General features: G+C 39.7%; 1 protein-coding gene across 3 annotated transcripts in view; it reads left to right on the top strand.

Annotated features, from left to right (window-relative positions):
* Positions 1-21,825, top strand: part of mef2aa (myocyte enhancer factor 2aa) — a 103,596-nt gene that overhangs the window by 25,227 nt on the left and 56,544 nt on the right. For all 3 annotated transcript variants that reach the window (XM_028450755.1, XM_028450756.1, XM_028450754.1), the window contains exon 2: positions 12,433-12,634. In XM_028450755.1, the coding sequence (XP_028306556.1) occupies positions 12,581-12,634 (54 nt within the window). In that variant the 5' untranslated portion in view covers positions 12,433-12,580. The remainder of the gene's footprint in view (positions 1-12,432; positions 12,635-21,825) is intronic.

Raw genomic sequence — 21,825 nt, 5'->3', positions numbered from 1 at the left:
TTATTGTGCAGGTCAACTTAATTTACATTGTTCTCTTTGATTTATTGGTATATATTGAAGAGGCTTGGGCCTTTTTCTAGCTTTGTTTGATGAATTTTTGGACCTCAGGCAGTGCTTGGGTTACCAAGAGTTTTACTTTCACACCTACAGTCCGGTGGACTTGGTGCGGTTCAGGTGGTGAATCTGTAACATTGTTCATTTTAATTTGGTCTGGTTCTCTTTCACTCTGCTCTTTGCCAAACACACAAAACTTTCTAAAAAACGTCAAATGGGCAAACCAGTCATTCACCTATTGAAAAGAATACTTCCACTTTCTTCTTTTTCGTCTGCGTGAAATACTTTCAATGCTCAGGTGAAAAAGAAGAAGAAGATGAAGAAAACAACACTCCGGTAATAAAAAATAGAGCAGCTCCAAATTTTTGCGGTCCTGATGTTTATAGGTCTTCCGTCCCCGTAACATTTATATTTATCTAATTCCTGCACACACTAAGTTTTGTTTTTTTCCTGTCCCCATCATGTTTGCATTTGAACGTCACGTCCTGTTTTTGGTCCCACTTCCTATATATGGTCTAGGTTTGCTTTCTCACAATTTTAAAACCACACTCACTTGAGACCGAGACCCAAACTTTACAGAAGACCAGCCTTTGCTTGTTTGGTCAGCGCCACCGCAAACGGAGTGGACTGTCAGAGGAAACGAAGCCCGGTGCGGACCAAAGAGGTACAGTATGTGTGAAAGCACCCTTAAGGTGCGTTAAAGCTGAAGTACCCAAGAGCGTTTCTCTGATAGTCCTTTTCATTTGGTCAGGTGTGAATGCAACTGAAGTCTAGAGCAGATTCAATAGGATAATTCTAGAGCGATTGTTTCTCTTGGTCTTGGAATGATTCCAATCAAATTGTAGAGTGATTAGGTTCACTGTGAACACAACCTCTCTCGGAGCGGATCAAACCCAGAACGTAACAGAGATGATGTAGAGCGCACTGCATTGTGGGTGATCAGGAGAACCGGCAACGATCAAAACCAGTGCTTTAAAACCACCAAAAGCACGACAACTTGTTTCTGCTCCATTGTTGAATGTTGGTAAAGAATGAACAGAGAAGGAAGACGTTTCTGAGCACTCATAAGCGCTGGCTTTAACTCATAGATGAGAACATCTTCAGATTTCTGTTTCTCTGCCTAGAGAAGTCTCTACTCCAGTAACGGTGCTCTCAACTGGTTAGCTCAAGTCACTGCACCAGAGGCTGTTTGGAGCTGATCAGAAGTTGTTTTCTGAACGCAAACCAACCACAGTGATCAAATTGACAGCTGTCCTCTAACCATTCAGACCCAGTCCACCACTAAACAGCTTTACCTTGTGTTCAGAGGAAGTGCTTATTTTGGTTTATTGCAAAATCACACCTCCAACTATTGGCCTGGCATGTATACTACATCATTTTTTATGTTTCCCGCAGTCTCATGTGAACAGATCGTTTTGAAAGATCATGACTAAACCGTTGTGAATGCACCCTAAAAGTCTATGTGAACCTCCAATGGCTATTTTACTTTTTGGTTCCCATGCCCTTGCAATAGGTCTTAATAAATATATCTCATTAGTTGCCTTGATAAGTGAAACGAAGGAATGTTAACATGAGTTCAATGAAAGACGGAAACAGAAAAGATTGGAATAAATGAGAAGGGAAAAGGAGAATAAGTGAAAAGCAGCGTAGATAAAGGGAGTAGATAAAGGGATAGAGAAAGTGGTTGTTGAGGGATCAGCCGTGTGTCAGATTAGCATCAGGAGACATTAACACTAGTGATGCTGGAGAGAGATAGATAAGAACCCCCTCTCACAGAGATAAGAGGCTGGCCTGCTTCCACTCCCCTCAGGCCAACAGCTCCATTTACAGGTACAGCACCTCCTGATGGAAGTACCAACAAAGACAATGTTCATTTCTCTACTCCGTCCAAACTAAACAGTGAAGCATGTGGATTTAGGCTGCCTTCAATCTGCCAATGCTAATCACAACCAAGCTATGATGTTGACTCTTTGAGTCTCTGAGCACAGCACAGGATTATTGTCCACTTCCTCTAAAGTAAAGCAAATCATCACATGCTTTAGAGATAAACGGATCGTTCTGTCTCGATATATGTTCACTCGTGTTGTGAGAGGTGTGATTCATTTTTATGTAACAGCCGAGTGTTTGAATACCAACAAAAGCAGCTTCGTGCTGCCCACGGAGCCTCTGAGAGGAGCGTCCAGCCTGTGTAATGATCCTTAGAGTAAACACTGGGAGCGCAGGAGAGCAGCCTCCTCTGTTGTTGTTTAGTCTCAGACTTCAGTCCAGGATGGGAAGAAGAAGACACGATTGTCCCAAAGGTGGTCCCTCCCTTTTTCTCCGTCTATTTCTCACTCCCCCACAGAGGGCATGCAGTGAAGGGTCCTCAATAACAGGAAGTGGAGTGTTGTCTGCCCACTACCTGTGGTGGGATTCCAAGGCTAAGTGACTTTGTGAAGGACTTTAGAACTGGTACCATTACATCACATTATTCATAATGATATGGTATTTCTTAGGTACAGTATATTATCAGCTGAAGATACACCGTTACATTATTTCTGTCATCCTGCAGTCCAGAGGATTTTAAAGTGACCCTCCACTGTTTTTACAAATCTGATCTAAAAAGAAGATTAAAAACAGAATAAAAATCTGTGAGCACAGGGGGCGACAGTTCAAACTCTGAAATTTGGTAGTAGACAATGGAGCAGAGAAGAAGAACTCTCGTAAGGAACCTTCACTCCCTCTGAACCATATGTGTCAAACTCAAGGCCCGCGGGCCAAATGTGGCCCGCCACATCATTTTATGTGGCCCGCAAGAGCATAAAAGGTCTGAGTGTCTAAAAAAATAGGTCAAAAGCGTGCTTTGACCAAAAACTACATTTCCCACAATGCCTGTCGACTGTGATACCCGCGCGGTCACGGCTCCCCGCCACTACACGGCAGTGTTTTCACGTCAATGCCAACAAGTGGAATTGAGAGTTAAATAATGAATCCAAAATGTCTAGGAAGAGAAAATTTGATGGAGATAGAAGACTGTTTCAAGAAAGATGGGAAGGCGAATACTTGTTTGTGCTTCAAGGAGAAAGACCAGTATGTCTTTTGTGTTAAGAGGCGGTTTCGGTTGTCAAAGAGTACAATCTACGCCGGCATTTTGACACCAAACACGGAGCTAAGTTCGCCAAAGCTAGCCTTCAAGAAAAGCAACAACTTGCCCAAGAATTAAAAGGCAAACTGCGGTCGCAGCAGAGTGTATTCACAAAATCCACAGCCAGAAACAATGCGGCAGTGAAAGCTAGCTTTATTGTGGCTAAAGAAATCGCCCAAGCTTCCAAGTCTTTTTCAGAGGGAGCGTTTTTGAAGCAGTGTATGCTGAAGGTCTGTGAGCAGGTGTGTCCCGACCAGATATAGACTTTTAAAAATGTCAGTTTATCAAGAAACACTATCGCGGACCGAGTTACGGAACTAGCAGAAAACCTTGCAACGCAGCTGGCTGAGGAGACACGCAGCTACACAGCTTTTTCATTAGCTGTTGATGAAAGCACAGATAACACGGATACAGCGCAGTTATCAATTTTTATTAGAGGCGTGAAGTTGGATCTCTCTGTCACTGAGGCGCTGTTGGATGTAGCTGCAATGCATGGGACCACGACGGGACAGGACATTTTTGATGTGGTGGAGAAGTCCATAAGTTAAAATGCATTGCCCTGGGAAAACTTGGTGGGATTAACTACAGACGGTGCACCGGCAATGTGTGGAGGAAAAGTGGGCTTGGTTGGACTAATGAAGGGGAAAATGCAAAAAATGAACTGTAAAACGCCTCTGATAACATATCATTGCATTATCCATCAAGAAGCTTTGTGTGGGAAGGTGCTGGGGATGAATGACATTGTGACCACGGTCATGAAAACAGTGAACTTCATTCGGGCGCGTGGCCTGAATCACCGTCAGTTCCAGCTGTTTTTACAGGAGATGGGCTCGGAGCACGGGGATGTGCCGTACCATACAGAAGTGCGGTGGCTGAGTAGGAGCAAAGTCCTCAAAAGATTTTTTGAGCTCAGGGAAGACATTGCTGTTTTTATGCAGAGTAAAGGAAAACCCTTGTCTGAACTGTCAGAACCAAAGTGGCTGTGTGAATTTGCTGTGTTGTGTGACATAACCGAGCATCTCGCCCAACTGAATCAGATGCTGCAGGGATGCAAACAAGTCATCACGCAGATGTCCGACACGATCACGGCTTTTCAGCGTAAACTGGACCTATGGATGTGCCAAGTGAAACAGGACAATCTTGCCTACTTTCCTGTCTGTCAGAGCATGTCAGCCTCATTTCCCGGGACATTTCATGTGCTCAGTTGGCTCCCAAACTGAGCAGGTTAAAGACTGAGTTTGATCTGCGCTTCTCTGACTTCAGACCACAGCAGCCTGGCTTTGCCATCTTTGCCAATCCTTTCACCACCGACGTCTGCACTGCACCCCAACACCTTCAGATGGAGTTAATTTAGCTTCAAAGCGACAGTGGCCTGAGAGCAAAGTTCCAGGATGCTGCAATCCAAGACTTTTACCGTCTGCTGCCCCCTGGCTGATGCCGCAGCTTCAACTTCATGCTGCCCGTGTTCTGTCCATGTTTGGGAGCACCTATCTGTGCGAACAGATCTTTTCAATAATGAATCTGAACAAAAACAAGCACAGATCACGCCTCACTGATGACAACCTCCATGCTGTTCTACGGATTGCCTCAGCACAGGATCTAAAATCAGACATTGAAACACTGGTAACGGGAAACGGTGTCAGACATCTGGTCAGAAAACACACAGGTAAGCATTAAAAAAAAAAAAAAAAAAAAACTTAATTGGAATATAATAAAATGTAATTCAACCAAGAAGAAGAATAGTTGAACATGATCAATGGATGGTAGAGAGTGGATCCACCTGGTGTGTTCAAGGACAGGCAGCATCTCCTTATCAAAAACTAACCTAAAAACTTGACCAATATAGTTGTGAACTGAGTCAACCTTTATTTTGTTATTTTTTAGTTGATTCCATATTATTTATATGTGTAGCTGCTGTTGCAATTATTTGGTGTTTGCAGTTTTTTATGTATGTATGCAGACAAATTATTGTAATCAAACCATCAGTTGGATGCAAGGCTGTGTGCAGCCTCTTTTTTTTTTTTTTGTAAAATGCTACATCTGTCATACATGTTCTTAGCAGCTCACAATTTTTGATTTTGCAGTAATTAAGCCCATTTTAACTTTGACAAAAACGTTTTGAATAAAGTTAATGTCATAACTTGTTTGATGTTATTTTTTTTTTATTCACTTGGATAGTTTGATCCTTGATTTATGGAGTTATCTGGGTTTCATAACCTGACAAATTAAAAGGATTTATGTTTTAACAGAGCAACAAGCAAACATATATTTTCTGTGCAACTGTAATGCTTGTAACTTGAATAAGTAATAAATTCAGAGTTATTTAACATAAAGGAGTAGTTACATTTATTTTACCTTACATTCGGTTACATTTCGTTACATTTTTAAGTTACATCTGGCCCTTTGAGGACAGCCATTATGCTGATGTGGCCCTCGGTGAAAATGAGTTTGACACCCCTGCTCTAAACAGTGCACAGCTGACACTCTGGTGGCTGAAGTTAGTGAGTAAAGTTGAAGACAAACTCTGAGGATAGAAGGACACCCACCTTAAACTTTACTGTTACTTTAACTTCAACCACCAGAGCATGTCAGCACATCAAAAAAGCTGATAAATGATCTAAAAAGTTGCTAAATTATCTAAAAAGCAGGATGAATGCTTCACTCCATTAGAAAACAATGGGATGCTTACAGGCGGTTGGGCTCTGTGACATCATCAATCACATGGTTGCAAGATTGAGGTACACAGGCTCTAAAACTGTAAAGTAGTCCCATTTTTTAAAGGCCATTAAATGAATATTGTGTACAATAATGTGTTTTTTAGACTTTGATCAACTAAGGACATTTAGAAGATTTTAGGCCAGATTTATAAAAACTGTGGAGGATCCCTTTTAGACAGTCGTGTCTTAACTTTGTGTGCTGAAGTGGGAGGCCAAGTTAGATCCAGTAATTACAACTGGGAATTGAGCATATTTTATTGATTGTACAGGAGCCAACCTGTCAGGAAAGCATCAAGTATCTCCAGTGGTTTGTCTTGGTTGGTCCTGTCACCAGTCTCGCACCTTGTCATGGAAAGTTCCACAGTGGGAAACAATGGCAGCTCTTTGTGATTTGTGGAGAAAATTCCACAGTGATGTGTCTATGGAGTATGTTTAACATTATTATTGGTTTTGGGTCTGGCTGATGGAGGCATGTTCATCTGTTCATGTTTCTAGTGTTGTGTAAGCATCTGTTGCTAGAGATGGATCATTTTTCATCTAAGTATGCAGAGGTGTCTTATGAAGGTTATTGAGCTTCTGGACTCGAGAATTTAACCTCTTTTCTTTGCTTCTTTTCTCTATTTTTACATCAATATTTTCTCTGTTTTTAAAATATTTTTTACCAGGTGTATGGTGACATCTAAGGCTTTATTTAATCACAAACAGTACATACTGGACAGGAAACACAAAGTCAAATTATCATTAATCACATTCCCTCCTTTATATAATCGTATATTTACACACACTCTAGGCCTGGGCAATATATCGAGATTCTAGATATATTCAGATTTCTATTATGGTGATATAGAAAATTACAATATCGCCTATAACAATATATATATATATATATATATATTTATATATATTTTTTTAATTTTATAGCTTATCTTGTATTAAAATACAAAAAACATGTAAAGCTCAGATAGATTTCTAACTCATACCTTCCCCTAAACAAGCCACACAACAGAACTCACTCACACATGCAGTCCCTTAGAGCAGGGATTCTCAACCTTGGAGTCGGGACCATATTTGGGGTCGCGAGACACTGGCAGGGGGTTGTCAGATGCCTTTAAGAAACTGAGAATATTTTTTGAAAATCTGAGCTTTTCACTTTTTCTTGCCACATTTTTGCTACATTACTCCCATGTCTGCCACATCTCCATCAAATTTCAATGCTTTTTCTGCACATTTTTTTTTTTTCACATTCAAAACATTTTTGGCATTTATAAACCCTTTCCACCATTTTTCCACGTAATGTCACATATGTTGACCCATTATTGTCACTTTTAACCTCTTTTCACCATATTTCATGCTTATTTTTGCCAATTTGACCACATTCATGTATTGTCATGCTCATAATTTGCCAGTTTAAACTAATTGTACCTAACCTTTTTTCCACTTTGTCTGCACATGCTGTCGAAGGTCAACACTACAAGAATAGCAATACTACTTCTTAAGCCAATATTGACACTTTGAACCCTTTTTACCACTTTTTCTGTCTGTTTTTGGGCACTCAAATATGCAGTTTTTACCCAATTTCTATGTTTTTTAAAATCCTATTTCACCACTTTTTCCACAATTTTTCCCACCACATGAATTTAATTGAATGTATTCATGTCTGTCATGCATGTTTAACCACCTTCACCTACAATGGGGGGGTCCCTGGTCTCTGGCACCTTTATTTTGGGGGTTGCGTAGATATGTTGCAAAATGTGAGAGCTTGTAGAATGTGATGTGAGCTTGTGTATAAAAAATACACACACTTTAAATAAATTTCATGTCACAAAAAATGGGATTTTTTTTTTTAATTATTTATGTTAATATTTGTACATTTTTTTAAATACTTGCGTCAAATATCGTTTACAACCATGACTCTGCGGTTACAACTACAAAAACACAAACTACTTTTCTCACGTCAATCTGCACTGCTCGAGTTTTGCAACACAATTTGCGAGATGTCTGTAGAAAAACAGATTTGTGCTTGTAGAAATAAACTGATGTACTGATGATGGTAGTGGATCAGTTAAAGCTTCATGTGGAGGTGGTTGAGTTAACTTTAATGAATGTGGACTCGAGTTGGGAGCGTGGCTCACCTGCAGTCATCAGTTTGTCATCTCCTCTTTGTGTCTCTGGAGTTGGTCTGTCCTCCTCCTTCAGACTCACATCATCAGTGATTTTTCATTGATTTCATAAAAAGAGAAACACAGCCAGCAATTTAAGTGAAAAGATCTACAGTTTCCCTCTTTTGATGACTTTACTGGCTGTTAAACATTCTAAAGTCATAGCAAACATGCATAGTTGTGTAATTGATTTGATATTTATTTGCTTCAGCTTATATTCGGCCTGTTTGTTCCACTTATTGGCTGAAATTCATGAGAAATTGATTGACAATGTTTTGTAATTCCTGTGAAATGGATTTGGTGCAGTCAATAAATTCTGAATTTGTTCAGTGACACAGATATCGTAGTATAACGTGAATGAAATTTCTTGCAATATACCAATTATCACAGAATTGCTGTATCATGATATTATTGTTATTGTGGGAAAAATATCGTGACAGTATTGTATTGCGAGGTCCCTAGCGATACCCAGAACTGCTCATGATAGGGTCATTTCATGTCATTTCAACACATTTTCAGGACATCCCATGCATTTCAGTCTCAAAAAATTTGAAAATGATTACCAATTGTTCCGTCAGTATTCAATAGCCACACTGTATATTTTCAGTTAGATTGGCTGATCACTTTTTGAGATATGGACAATTAAGTGAGGCGTGTGTTTGTGGATTTTTTTGCGTCCTTATTTTTTTTTCCATACTCAGCTTCCAATATCTCAGGAATTACACCACATAGGAAACTGAAAATTGGTATAGTAATACAGCTCCACCTACTCTCTCAGAATATAGAAAAATATCTGCTATACATCCTATCTGGTGGACATGTCAGCTCCTCAAAATAGTAAAAAAGTTAGTGTGTGTTTGGGTCTGGAACATGTTTGGGCCTTCAGTAAACAACTTTACATATGCCTCAGCTCCCTGTGATTTGATCAGCTTTGAGCTCTGTACATAGACTGTTAAAATCACTAATGATTAGTCACATGTATGCACTGGTTCTGATGCAGTTGTAGAGATTGTTGAGTCCACAGATGATAGTTTTTATTGGAGGAGGCGGAGCTAACAGTGCTTGTTTGTGAAACACGATGGTTCAATGACGTCACTAAATCTTGTTCTAAGCCAATAGTAAAAAAAAAAAAAAAAATGTAATAGCCTGTTTTCAACCCATAGAGGGTAGTCACTCTGACATTTTACAACAAAATATGACAAATGGAAATAGTTTGACTAAAATGTTGAGAGTTGGACCAGGATCAATCAACAGCACTATTATTCCCAATACATTTGATTTCAGCAGGAAAAATTATTTTCGGTGGTTGAGTTACTCTTTAAAGAAGCATCATCTGCTCACTAATCACCTTCAGACCAATCATTACAAACAGGTATTTATTTATGGTTAATATACGTCAGAGAGCCACAGCTAAGCTACGCTAACACCCGTGGATCAAACAAAGTGCTCACAGAGTGAAATACTTTATCATGGCAAAGACATTATCCTGACATTTATGGTGATCTCTCTTTTTTTCTTGCAAATAAAGGACATGATGAGGCCAAGCATTCTGTCACTTTTATTGATCGTTGCTGTGACAATCGGCTGTGAATCAAGTCATCATTAAACTCAGATCTTCTTACACGTGTGGTATTATAGTGACATTTTGAACACGGATGTATCTTGGTAGAGTTACTCTCACTTTAGTCTTTCCAAATGAACACAACATTTCTGCTCCATTGTGATGTGGTCGGGGTTAAATTCCTCATTACTTTCCTGGCTCAGACAGCCATGCGTGGGTAGTTAGCAGGATGATCTCAGTCCAGTTTGCCTCCACTGGAGACCCAGTTCAGACTGCCAGACACCATAATGCCAGTCCATCTGTAACCAATAATGAGTGTGTGCTACTGGAACTGGTCATTTTCCTTTTCACTGCCAGTACAGCCTGGAGCTCGCTCGCCTCACAACTGCTGACTGCATCTAATGGCCCGACTTGTTAACCTTTCTGCATTTGTTCCCGCGGGGGAAGGACAGTTGTTTAGACATTTTCTATTTGCTGTGTATAAGTGATGGATGTGCCTCCAGGGACGGAGCAAAATCTCTGCCTACAGTGAAGCAGAGAATCCTCAGGGAACTGTTCTCCAAACTACTGCCCAGGTTTAAAAATTATACAGATATGTTCATCATCACCTTTAGAACCTGTTCTACCTTTAGTTTTTGATGATGGTCAAGAAAGTTTGTGGTTGATGGAGTCACTCAGTTTGGGAACATTTTAGTTGTTTTTGGAGGAAAAACACTTAAAAGAAGCTTTGAGGACATCGTTGAGCAGCAGTAAGAACATAAGCTGTGTTTCAATTACAGTTTTTCGCAAAATAAAAGTAGTATTTCAAAAATGTCCACAGAACCATTAAACACAGGGCGTGATGTTAAACTGTCTTTTGTGCCAAAAGATTGTGGTCACATGAGGTTTACCATTTGAGAGTGGTGTGAGAGCTGTGTCTCAGAAATTGGAAGGATGTAATTTTGGGACGCATCATCAGTAGTGTTCCTTTGAATCAGAGGGTGTTTAACACTAGACATCCTCATCAAAAGTGGCCGGCTACAGGGTGATCAAGCCTAAGCTTGCGTCCCGTAACTGTTTTTCACTCTCTCCTATCTGCAAGGTTATTTTTTTGCCCACAATTTGTCACTAGCTGTTTTCATTACAGTTTATCTCAAAATAAAAGTGATATTTCTAAAGTTTCCACAAAGTCTAATGTCTCTTTGAAGGTGTTTCTTTTGAAGGTTGTTTTGGAGTCTGGTAACTCTGGTGAAATCTCATCCCATGAGACTTCTCTGCAGGAAAATGGACGCTCCAAACTACCTTATAACACTCTGCATTTCTTTGTTTCAACGTTTAATAAAAGTTTTAATAAGTTTTAAGTCTAATCCTAATAATGTCTGGGTCTCCTCTTCTACCACTCCATGTTTTCTCAGAGAGAAGTGGTCATGTGACCAGGTACGTCACGTCCTGTGATGTATAATTGTGTAAAAAGTGTTTCCATTAAACATTTCAATATGGCAATGTTGGAAAAACCTCCTCTTGAAAGACTAAAAACTTTTTTGCAATATTTGAGGGTTAGATTTTACACAGAAATGCAGCTATAGACTCAATCCATGTTTTATAAATAGTTATTGCGTCTTTTGTCTGGACTGAATAATGGCCAGTGAAGATTAGCTTCTTGTCCAGATACCTACTGAAACGTTTCATGGTTTTTGTTTAAAGGGGACATATCATGCTAAATCCACTTTTTTAGCCCTTAAATGCATTTTGTTGTATATTTAGAGTGTTTAGAAGTACAGAAAAGTTCAAATTAGTCTGTTCAGGTGCTCCGTAGATATCTTCAGCAACCTCCGCCAGTATAAAGAAGGATTTGCCGAAAGACTTTGTCTGATTGAGGGTTCAATTCCTTCTATCTTTGGAGACAACAAACAGAACACTTCGGTAAGCTGTAAATAACGCTAAAAAGTGTGATGATAAGACGTCCCTGTCATTGTTTTGTTAGCATTAGCAGTTGCACCGTCTTCATATGTTAGCGCTGTGTGCTCGTTTTAGATCCTTGATGGTATGGCCTACGTGATTTAATTTAAGTCTAAAGTTTTCATTAGTCATTTCATTTTGCCGTTTTTGTCTCCGAAAAGACTATTAAAATGCATTTCGTGACGTTAGCTTGGCGCTAGCGTTAGCTCAGTGCTTGTGTTAGCTCACTTGTTAGGGTTCTGCAGGTTCATCATCTTCATTTTCATCTCGCTCCGCTGGGTCAGACTCTGGCTCAAACATGTAAAGCTGGATGGACAAGTCTTCTGTTGTTGACATTGTGTAAATAACGTGTGAATAAACATTTTCTGCGCTGATAAATAATCGTATTTCTTCTATCAAACTACAAAAATGGCCGAACAGGGTGGAGTTGAACCGAGTGTCACCTCTGCAACCTGGAGAGGAGGCGGGGAATGGAGTGTCTCATTTGCATTTAAAGAGACCGCACCAAAATGAGTTGCTCTCAGAAGCACATCAGAAAAGGGGTAAAAAAGGGGTCTGTGGAGCTATAATAATGAGGAATTCAGACCCAAGCATTGCAGTTCCGCTTTATATAGACCACAACTGTATTATTTATATGTAAAAAAGGAAGGACTTAAATGCATGATATGTCTCCTTTAAAGATAAAAAAATAGACCTACAAAAAACCTGATTGGGTTATTATCCAGTGTTTCCAACTTGTTATAAAACATCCATCAACAGTGAAGCTTAAATTATTTTGACTTTAGCACTGGTTGAAGTGCTACATACACATGTTTTACCTTTTGTTATTCTGTCCCCTTTTCTTGATCTCTTTCGTTTTTATCTCTGGTTCTGTTTCAGGTCTCAGTGAGTTTGGCTGAAGATTAAAGTGTGAACTGAGAAGAGTCGGCGTGTGAAAGCACAGCGATGTACTAGTTCAGTGAGATAAGAGGGTGCATCATTTTCCTGATATTACCGAGGTGTCAGAGAGACTGGACGGGACGAAGCCATGGGGCGGAAGAAGATACAGATCACCAGGATCATGGATGAACGGAACCGTCAGGTCAGTGTCTACGAGTTCTCCTTCTTCTGCTTTGGACCAAAGTTGAGCAGCTGTCAGGGTTTGCATGGATCCAAACAGACGTACCTCCGTCCCCGAGGACGCAGCAGGTGAACAGGAGCAGTGACATTCATATTTTCAGACATCGCTCCCTTGCCACCCTGCAATTTCAGTCGTGGAAGTTGATGAGGCAGCAGGAGCGCCGGGCCGTAGCGGGGGCCTCGCGGCGTGGGAGTGAGCTGAAGGTTGTACAGCAAGCTGCTTGTGCCCTCCCCACACTGTGGGGCTTGTCCCTTTTAACGCTGTGTGTTTGCAGCTGTTTGGTAGTAATTAGGACTACAGCACCCTCTCATTTGCAGGGTGGGTCAGATGGGACACACAGCACCCTTCTTTGCCCTGGCTGCGCTGGTTATGGCTTCCCACAAAGAGGGAGAGAGCTGGAATCCACTCTGTCTGCTCCGGTTAAATATAAACTCCGAAACAGGAAAACAGTGTCGGAAACAGCTTGGAATTAATAATGAAATAAGAAAAACAGACACAGATATCTTTAGATTTTTCAGCTCCACATGAGGAGAAAACAACCTCAGGATAATTTGAGCTGGTTACAATAATCGCTGTGTGTGTGTTTGTTTCTAATCAGTGCAAAGCAAAAATCCACCCTGTGGACCAATTATTAATGTGACACCTGACTTTGACTTTGGGAGGGTCCCAACTTAGTTTTTACCCACAGCTTAAGAGTGTGTGTGTGTGTGTGTGTGTTTTTGTGACTTATACACTTAAATATTCAAGTATTTTTTATTGACATTTTTTTTAAATTGAAAATATTTTTTTTGATTGAAGTGCATTTTTTTATTGAAATTATTTTATTGTATTTGTGCATTTTGAGCCAAAAGTATAAAGGCCTCAAGACAGAAACTTTCAAAACTTTTATGTAAAAGAAATAATTAAAAATATGTAGGTAGTTTGGTAATTTTTTTTCATTCATTTTTTGTTTGCAAAAGTTGTGGAAAGTGTGTGGTAGTGTTCATCTTGTGTAATCTTCATTGGGGATTTGTTTCTTTCATTTTTTATATTGTATTTTGAGTATTTCGTATCGTGAGTTATTTTGGTGAGCCTATTATGTTATATCCCAAATTAACACACTTAGATAACATGATTGACAGTTGAGATAATAGTGCATTTAGGCACGTTGCCGCGACAGCAATCAGACATGGCGAGCAGGACAATGTAAAAATACGTTAACAGGAGAAAACTGAAAAAAAAACTATTTTCATCAGTTGACGTCTTCCTTCTTGGTAGAGGATACAGCGCCACCTATGGTAGCGGAGTCAGATGGAGTTAATCAGAGTTCTGTTATGTGTCCTGTTTGTTTAAGCAAGATCAGATCAGAGGTTGTTAACTGATCCAAGAGCAGAGCTGGATTCTGATCGTGTCTCTGCTTTACAGTGAAAACATGTTGACATGTTACATGAGGTGACACTGAGGCCTTCACAAAGATCTTCCCTCTTTTGTTCTTCTGAAAAGTGCAGCTGATTCTAAATGTGACTCACAAAGTCCATTGTTTGCATCACATTCTCAGTGTTTCACTGTATATTTTTTGAGAAAGTTTATCAGCAGAAAGCAGGCACTTCACTCTGTAATTTAGCGTGTTTTCGCTGGCTCAGCAAAGAATGTGCTGTGACAATAGGCTGCTGTGCTAAAATAAAGCGTTGCTACAAAGTGATGTATGCGTATGTATTTTTCCCTCCTTCTTTCCCCTGGAGTCATAAAACGCACCATGCCTTCTCCCCGGGGCTCGCTCCCAACCATGAGGGAATAGCTATTAGCATACACTCCCCATTGTAGCAGTCTGTGTCACTGTGTTGTTAACTTTTCTTGCAATAGAGGAAATTGGGCCTAAAGTAGGCTAATGAGATAACGCCGCTACATGGAAAGCTGAGAAGCCTCAGTTAGAGAAACGTGCAGGATATCAACAACAAACATTTCTATTTGGATATGTGCAGTGTATTTCATGACATGAGAGGTTAGAAATGATGTGGGAGGGGCTTCATCACATGAACTTAACCTCGGTTTTGAACTGCATCACTCTCAAAATATACAGTATATATACATTTATAATAAAGACAATATGAGACGATATATCATGCGATAAGATCTTGTAATAATAAAACATCACAAGATGTATCGTCAAGGGTAAGAGTGGTATCGCAAGGGGAGGGGTGAAATAAAAATAAATAAATCTACGCAATATATCAAACACCTGCTTGTTATGGTTTGTTTTCATTTTTTTACATTCCTATTGAGTTAAAAATTTCTTACTCAGAGTCAGTGTGTAAGTATGTCCAGAGTTAAATTGTTGGAGAAAGGTAAAAGTAGCATTTGTTTTAACAATTCGATTTAGATCATGATGTGTTGTTGGTGACAACTTTAGCTGAAATTAACAGGATGTTAACTTTTCTGCTCTCATTTTCAGTAAAAATATGTATTAGGTTTACCTGAGTCTTCTGTTTATTTTTATACATCAAAATAATACAATATTAATATCAACAATGATGTGTTGAGGTTAAATGAGCAGTGGTTGAACCTGATACTTTTCCTTTTAATATGATGGTTATCATGAGGCTTCTGCAGAGCTAATGCTAACGCTACATGTGCTGTTGCTGTTGCAGTGAACGCTGCCAGAATGGCCTGGTGGTGGACACAGTGAGTGGCTTTTAAAACACATCCATATAAAGTCTGCTGTGCTTAAAATGAGTTGTTTCATTGTATCGATATGATCGAGTGATTAGCTTTTAAAACTATTTTAGTTTGGTATCTGTTATCAGGGAGGACAACTAGCCGAGCACAAATCAATGTAGTTGGATTGTAGGAATAGAAATCGATTCATTGATCTAATGGATGAATTGTTACACCCTTAATTAAGGTCATTGTTAATTTTCTAACTACAATTTTGTTTTTTTTCCTCCTTAACCCTTTATCATCTATCATATCATATCGTACCACCTCTAACATCGAAACATAGAAAATACACTTTGCACCCCTAGCTGCTTTCACTAAATATAATAAGGAGGACATGTATTTATTTAATGTGTCTGTAAATATACAAGTAAAACCCTGTCAGTGCTGTTTTTGTGGCTCACTGGGCTGATGGTACCAGTCATTAGAAGGGCTGCCTGCGCTCGCTGTGCCTCATTTTGTAAACGCCCGTGGGCTCAGAGTAGCTCTCACACTGAGACTTCAGGGAGTAACGCAAAGAAAAACTATCATTTTACAGCTTTCACTCATTCCTAAAATTCTGAGTGAATCCTATCGGAGAAAAGATTACATATATGAGCTATAGAAGAACTGATAAGTGATGTAAAACTGGACCCACGACTCCTGCTATTGATTAGAATTATTTTCCAGTAAATCCAGATCCATTTTGCTCACTGGCGTGCTGTATTTTGACCACTAAACAGGATCAGTAATGGATTCTGTGGCATTCAAGGTCAGTCCGAGCCTGTGGGTGAGGCCTTTGCACCATCAGCCGTCCACAGAGGGGTCTTGGGGGCGTGTCCTCTCCCACAGAGAGCTGATCCAAGCAGACAGTGGCTCTGTGGACCCACAGGGCCCGGGTCACTCTTACCAGCTGGTGCCAGACTCTGATGTCTGCCACGGGGTCCGTCAGAGGTGACGTGGGTCCTGATGAAGCCCGCAGCTCCTCTGAAGGTGTTTTTAGTCAGAGCAGCTTCTCAGTCATACATGTCTTATTTTGTCTTCTTGGCATTTGTTCCTGAGGACAGACATTGATAGACTCTCTGATTGACACGTCGGCCCCGTAGGAATCAACGTGTTGCTATTTGTTTCTGTGAAAGACTTGAACATGATTGTCTTTTGTCTTTTAAACCTAGAGCTTGGCTGTGTTGTAAATGTCCCATACGTACTCTCCACTAATAACTTTATGAGTATATAGTGTCTACTATATATTATAAGTATGACTAGGATGATGAGCGTTCCCACTGAAGTATACTTCCAAGTTTCCCAAGATACATTTGAAACCTACAAGGACAAAAACCTGAAGCACTCTGAGGCTAAATATCTCTGTTGATTCGCCACCTTTTCTTTTTTGGAAAACTTTATTTTGAATATTTCAGTTTAATATACATACATATCGTGTCAGACATCAGCAAATGTCAACTTCTCCACAAATTCAATCAAAGATTATCATGTTTCATGATATTTACTTTGCAACCCTTGTAAACTGTTTTTTAAGTACTCCATCTGTAAGCAGAACATTACTTCTCTCACCCAGTGAATAAAGGAGGGGGGCGTGAATCTTTCCATTTCAGGAGAATTAACCTTCGGGCCAAATGAGAGGAAAAAGCAACTGCATTGGTTTGAAATGAAGTTAGACCATTTTGGTTTGGAATAACACCAAACACTGCTGTTATTGGGTTAGGGTCGAGTGTCTGTTTACACACATAAGAAAACGCTTTAAAGATTTAATTCCAAAACCCGTTCAAGTGACTGCAGGACCAGAAAATATGAATAAACAATCTCCCACAACATAGTGGTGGGAGATTGTTTACACCTCCGGCATCTATCATCAGAAGTATTATATATTTTGGCCAACTTTGGTTTTGTTAAGTAAGCCCGGTGAAAGACTTTAAACTGTATCAAGCTCAGCCGTATGCAAATCGAAGATGAATAAACCTGACTGATGCAAATATCCCATGCATCATCAGGGATCTGTTGGTTCATATCCAATTCCCAAGCATTTTTCACCTTGGACAAAGATTCAGGTTTTATATGATGAAGTGAATTGTATATTTAAGAGATTTGCCCTTTTGCCATGAGACAAGAGTGCAAACATTCCTCAAGAGGGCAAACGGTCAGTAGGGTTGGGTAAGTGGTGAAGTGTTTAATTACGAAGCTACGGATCGGTAAGTACCTACAAAAATTAGTTTTAGGTGTATCAAAATCTTTGGCCAGCGCTTCAAATGACAAAAATTACCACCAAACAAAAAGATCAGAAAGATATACAATTCCTTTATTAGGCAAGATTTTGAAACTAGAGTCACTCAGGGCTGGTAGGAAAAGAGGGTTTGATGTGATAAGGGAACAGGTAAGCAACTGCTTGAAGCCAAAATGACTGCAACATTGGAACCAAATATTTAAAGAATTTTTAACCACTGGATTTTTTAACCTAATGTCATGACTGACTGGTAAGGTAGAACACATTATTGCAACTGAGGATGTAAGGGAATTAGAGTGTAGTTCCTTCGTGGACCAAAGTGGCCCATTGCCTTCTTTAAATACTCAAATCCAGGTGGATAGTTTTATAATGTTTGCGGACCTTCACCTTCCAGTAATGTACTGTACTGTAATAAAGATTTATGAATTCTTGGAACTTGCTTATCCCAGATAAATGAAGACACTGCTTCATCTACTTTGTTAAATTTTTTTAGGAAGGAATAGGGGAATCATTTGGAACAGATATATGAATCTGGGCAAAACTACCATTTTGATTGTGTTAACCCCTCCAGCGAGAGAGATGGGCAACACGGAACAATGCGCCAAAACCAATTCAAATTTCTCTAATAGGGGGGCAAAAGTATGCTTAAAAAGATCTTTAAAAGTACAGGTGAATTCCCAAATAAACAAATGAGGAAAAAGCTAATTTTTCAATGACAATTTTGAATAATCCAGCTCCTTAGCTGGTTGATTAATGAGAAAAAGTATGCTTTTGCCCAAATTAAATCTGTAACCAGAGAAACGCCCATAGGACCTGAGGAGCTCCAAAGCTGAAGGAATAGATGTCTCCGGGTCTGTAATATATAAAAGAAGATCATCCACATACAAACAACACTTGTGAGTAGTGTTACCCGGGTGATCCCCGAACTCCTGGACTCGCTCTGAGCGCAGCTGCTAATAGTTCTATTGCAAGATTGAACAGCAAAGGGCTAAGGGGGCAGCCCTGGTGAGTGCCTCTGTATAAAGGAAAATAATCACAGGTAATGTTATTGGTACGGACAGAGGATAGAGATGATGAATACAAAGCCCTGATCCAGGACGTGAAATTGGGGCCAAAACCAAATTTGCTCAAGACAGAAAACAGGTATGGCCATTCAACACAATCAAAAGCCTTCTTGGTATTGAGTGAAACTATCAAAGTGATCGGTCGAGTGGTCCAAATACAAAACATTAAATAGGCGTCGGGCATTAAAATATGACTGATGGTTGACTATAGAGCCCCTCTGGTCTTCATGGAGAATGGCTGGTGCTACCTTTTCCAGGCAAAGTGCTAGAGCCTTAGTTAGAATCTTATAATCTATGTTTAACAGACTAATTGGCCGATAGGATCCACATTTTTGAGGGTCTTCGTCCTTTTTCAATATTACCAAAATTGTGGCTTGGAATAGGGTTTGAGACAAAGTCGTTGTATGGATTTATAAAAAGACCTCACCAAGCAAAGAGAGTAACTTGCCCTTCAAATGCCTTGTAAATATCACATGAAAAACCATCAGGGCCAGGTGCTTTACCAATTTGTAAGGATTTGATTGCTTGTAATAATTCCCCCTTGTAATGGGTCTTTTGAGTAAATCATGTATAGTTGGAATGTTTACCCTGTCTAGGAAGGAGTCCAAGTCAGCCTGTGAGTAACTTGGGATGTTTAGAGATCCTGATAGAACTGCCTGAAAACCATGTTAATCTCTTGAGGGTCTGAAGCCACCTGACCTGAATCTAACCTTACATCTGATATTAAGTGGTGTGAAATAGACTGACGAAACTGATCAGAGAAAAGTCTCCCTGACTTTTCCCTGTGTTCATATACATGGTTTCTTGTTCTGGGTAAGAGCATTTCTGTTTCTGTGATCGAAAGTGTTTCAAATTCAGACTGTAGCAAGACCTTCTGTTTATATAAATACGCAGATGGATTATTTGCATATTGTGCATCAAGGTCTTCTTTGAGCTCTGTCAGTTCCCGAAGTCTCTCGTCACACTTTTTCTTTTTTCAAGTAGAAAAAGAAATTATTTGGCCACCAAGATATGCCTTGAGCAATTCCCAGATAGAACATTTTGAAAGATCTGGAGTGTTGTTCAGCTCCAGAAAAAACTTGATATGAAATGTAATCAATTTAGTCTTCATCTGACAGTAATGTAGAGTCACATCTCCAAGAGCGCAGCGTGGCAACGACATTTGGTAATAAAATATCTACCTGTACAGGTGCATGATTGGAAACCAGAATTGTATGGTATTTACACATGGTAACATTTGGGATAAGAGTATTGTCCAACAGAAAACAATCAATTCTGGAGTACGAATGATGTATAGGAGAGAAAAAAGAGTCGATTTTTGCAGTGAGTTCAGAGACACGCAGTGGGTCAGAGATACCATAGTTTAGAAGAAAGGTGGTAAGCACTGATGCTGACTTGGAAACCTCAGCAGACTGACGTAGTTTGGACCTATCAAGATTAGGATCAAGTACTAAATTCATGTCCCCACCAAAAATCAGGTAATGCGTATCAATCAGTCTCATGAAATATTGTGGATTGTCCCAAGCTGGAGCATAGACGTTCTCCAAAATGATGGAAGTGTCATGCAGTTTACCAGTAACTATTACAAAGCGGCCATTGACATTACTTTTTACACTAGTGGAAACAAAAGGAACATTTTTATTGACCTGGGGAAGGCAACTTCGTATGAACCTGTTACTATGTGTTGAGCTCAAATAAGTCTGGTTTTAGGGTTGACAAATGAGTAAATATTATTTTGCGCTTAACCAAATTGTTTAGTCCTTTCACATTCCAGGAAATAAAAATAGTAGGGCGGGATCCAGGTGCAGCAGTCTGCATCAAACTAGAGGTAGTCATGATCACACTTGAAAACAATCAGGGAAGATATGCAACAATATAATAACGTAAAATGCAAATAGCACTGCAGCTGGGAAAAAAAACAACAAAAAAATAAAGCCCTTGAACTTCTCTCCCCCCAAATCTGAGATGACCTCATCCCTCCCTCCCAACCAGTAGCATGTAAACCTGCTCAGAACGTGGATCGGCAGTATTATAAAAATATATCAAAGGATATCTGATAAACTTAATTAGCTCAATAACCTGTTCTTATTCTTATTGAATATTATGAACAATATGACATATACACAATAATAGAAATATATGAATAATATTTTTCGGAAAAAATAAAGTTAACCCACAGGGGGCACAAACATTGAGTCATTAATCCATTGACATAGAGTAGGATAATGCTACTCAGCCGACATCTTGACTGTCACAGGCAGGCAGGATACGATTCTTGACGTAGGCCTTGGCCTCTCCTGGATCGGTAAACTCTCCTCTGGGAGGGGATACTGTATGTTAAAACAGAGAACTGTATGTTTTCTGTTTTTATCCTCTTTCGGTAAACAAAAGAGGTTTACATCGACATCTTTAACTTTCTGTTTTTTTTTTTTTAGAGCAACCAAAAGCAGCATAAGTTGTCATTTTGACTGAAAAAGCTACTAAATGATCTAAAAAACTGCTAAATTATCCTAAAAGCAGGCTGAATGCTTCACTCCAATAGAAAACAATGGGATGTTTATGTCAGTGGGGCCGTGTGACATCATCAAATACGTGATTTCAAGATGGAGGAACACAGGCTCTAAAACTGTAAAGTAATCCCATTTTAAAGGCATTTAAATGAATATGGGGCATAATAATGTGTTTCGTTAATCATATAAGGACATGTAAAAAGGTTTTAGATCAATCGTGTAAAAACAGTGGCGGATCCCTTTAATACACTCTGAATGTGGCAATGACCAAGGAGAAGTGTAGCGACTCTCTCTACCATGCATCCATGTGGCACAGCATCCTCAGTCAGGGTCTGGTCCCAGGCTTCCTGCTGAAAGGTGACATATCCCTGGCTTAACTGCCACACTCATCTGCTAAAGAGCAAACAATTTGTTAATCGTTCTCCCACACAACACAGCGACAGCAGCTCCTGATTTCCAGAATGAGGCTGTGGGCGGCTTTGGTTTTTTAGGACTCGTATCAGGTGTTTGGAGAAGCAGAAGCTGAAGCTATTAGGACGGAAAGAAGCCAAACGTTCATGTTCATTTACAAAACATTACACCTAAATCGAAGTCGTTCCTGTTTTACATCACAAACTTTGCTGTGATTCCTGTTAGGTAGAAGCTTTGTAATTCTGACCCCCACAA

This window comes from Gouania willdenowi, chromosome 6 (assembly GCF_900634775.1).
Source record: "Gouania willdenowi chromosome 6, fGouWil2.1, whole genome shotgun sequence".
Classification (NCBI taxonomy): Eukaryota; Metazoa; Chordata; class Actinopteri; order Blenniiformes; family Gobiesocidae; genus Gouania; species Gouania willdenowi.
This window is presented reverse-complemented; position numbering and strand designations above follow the sequence as displayed.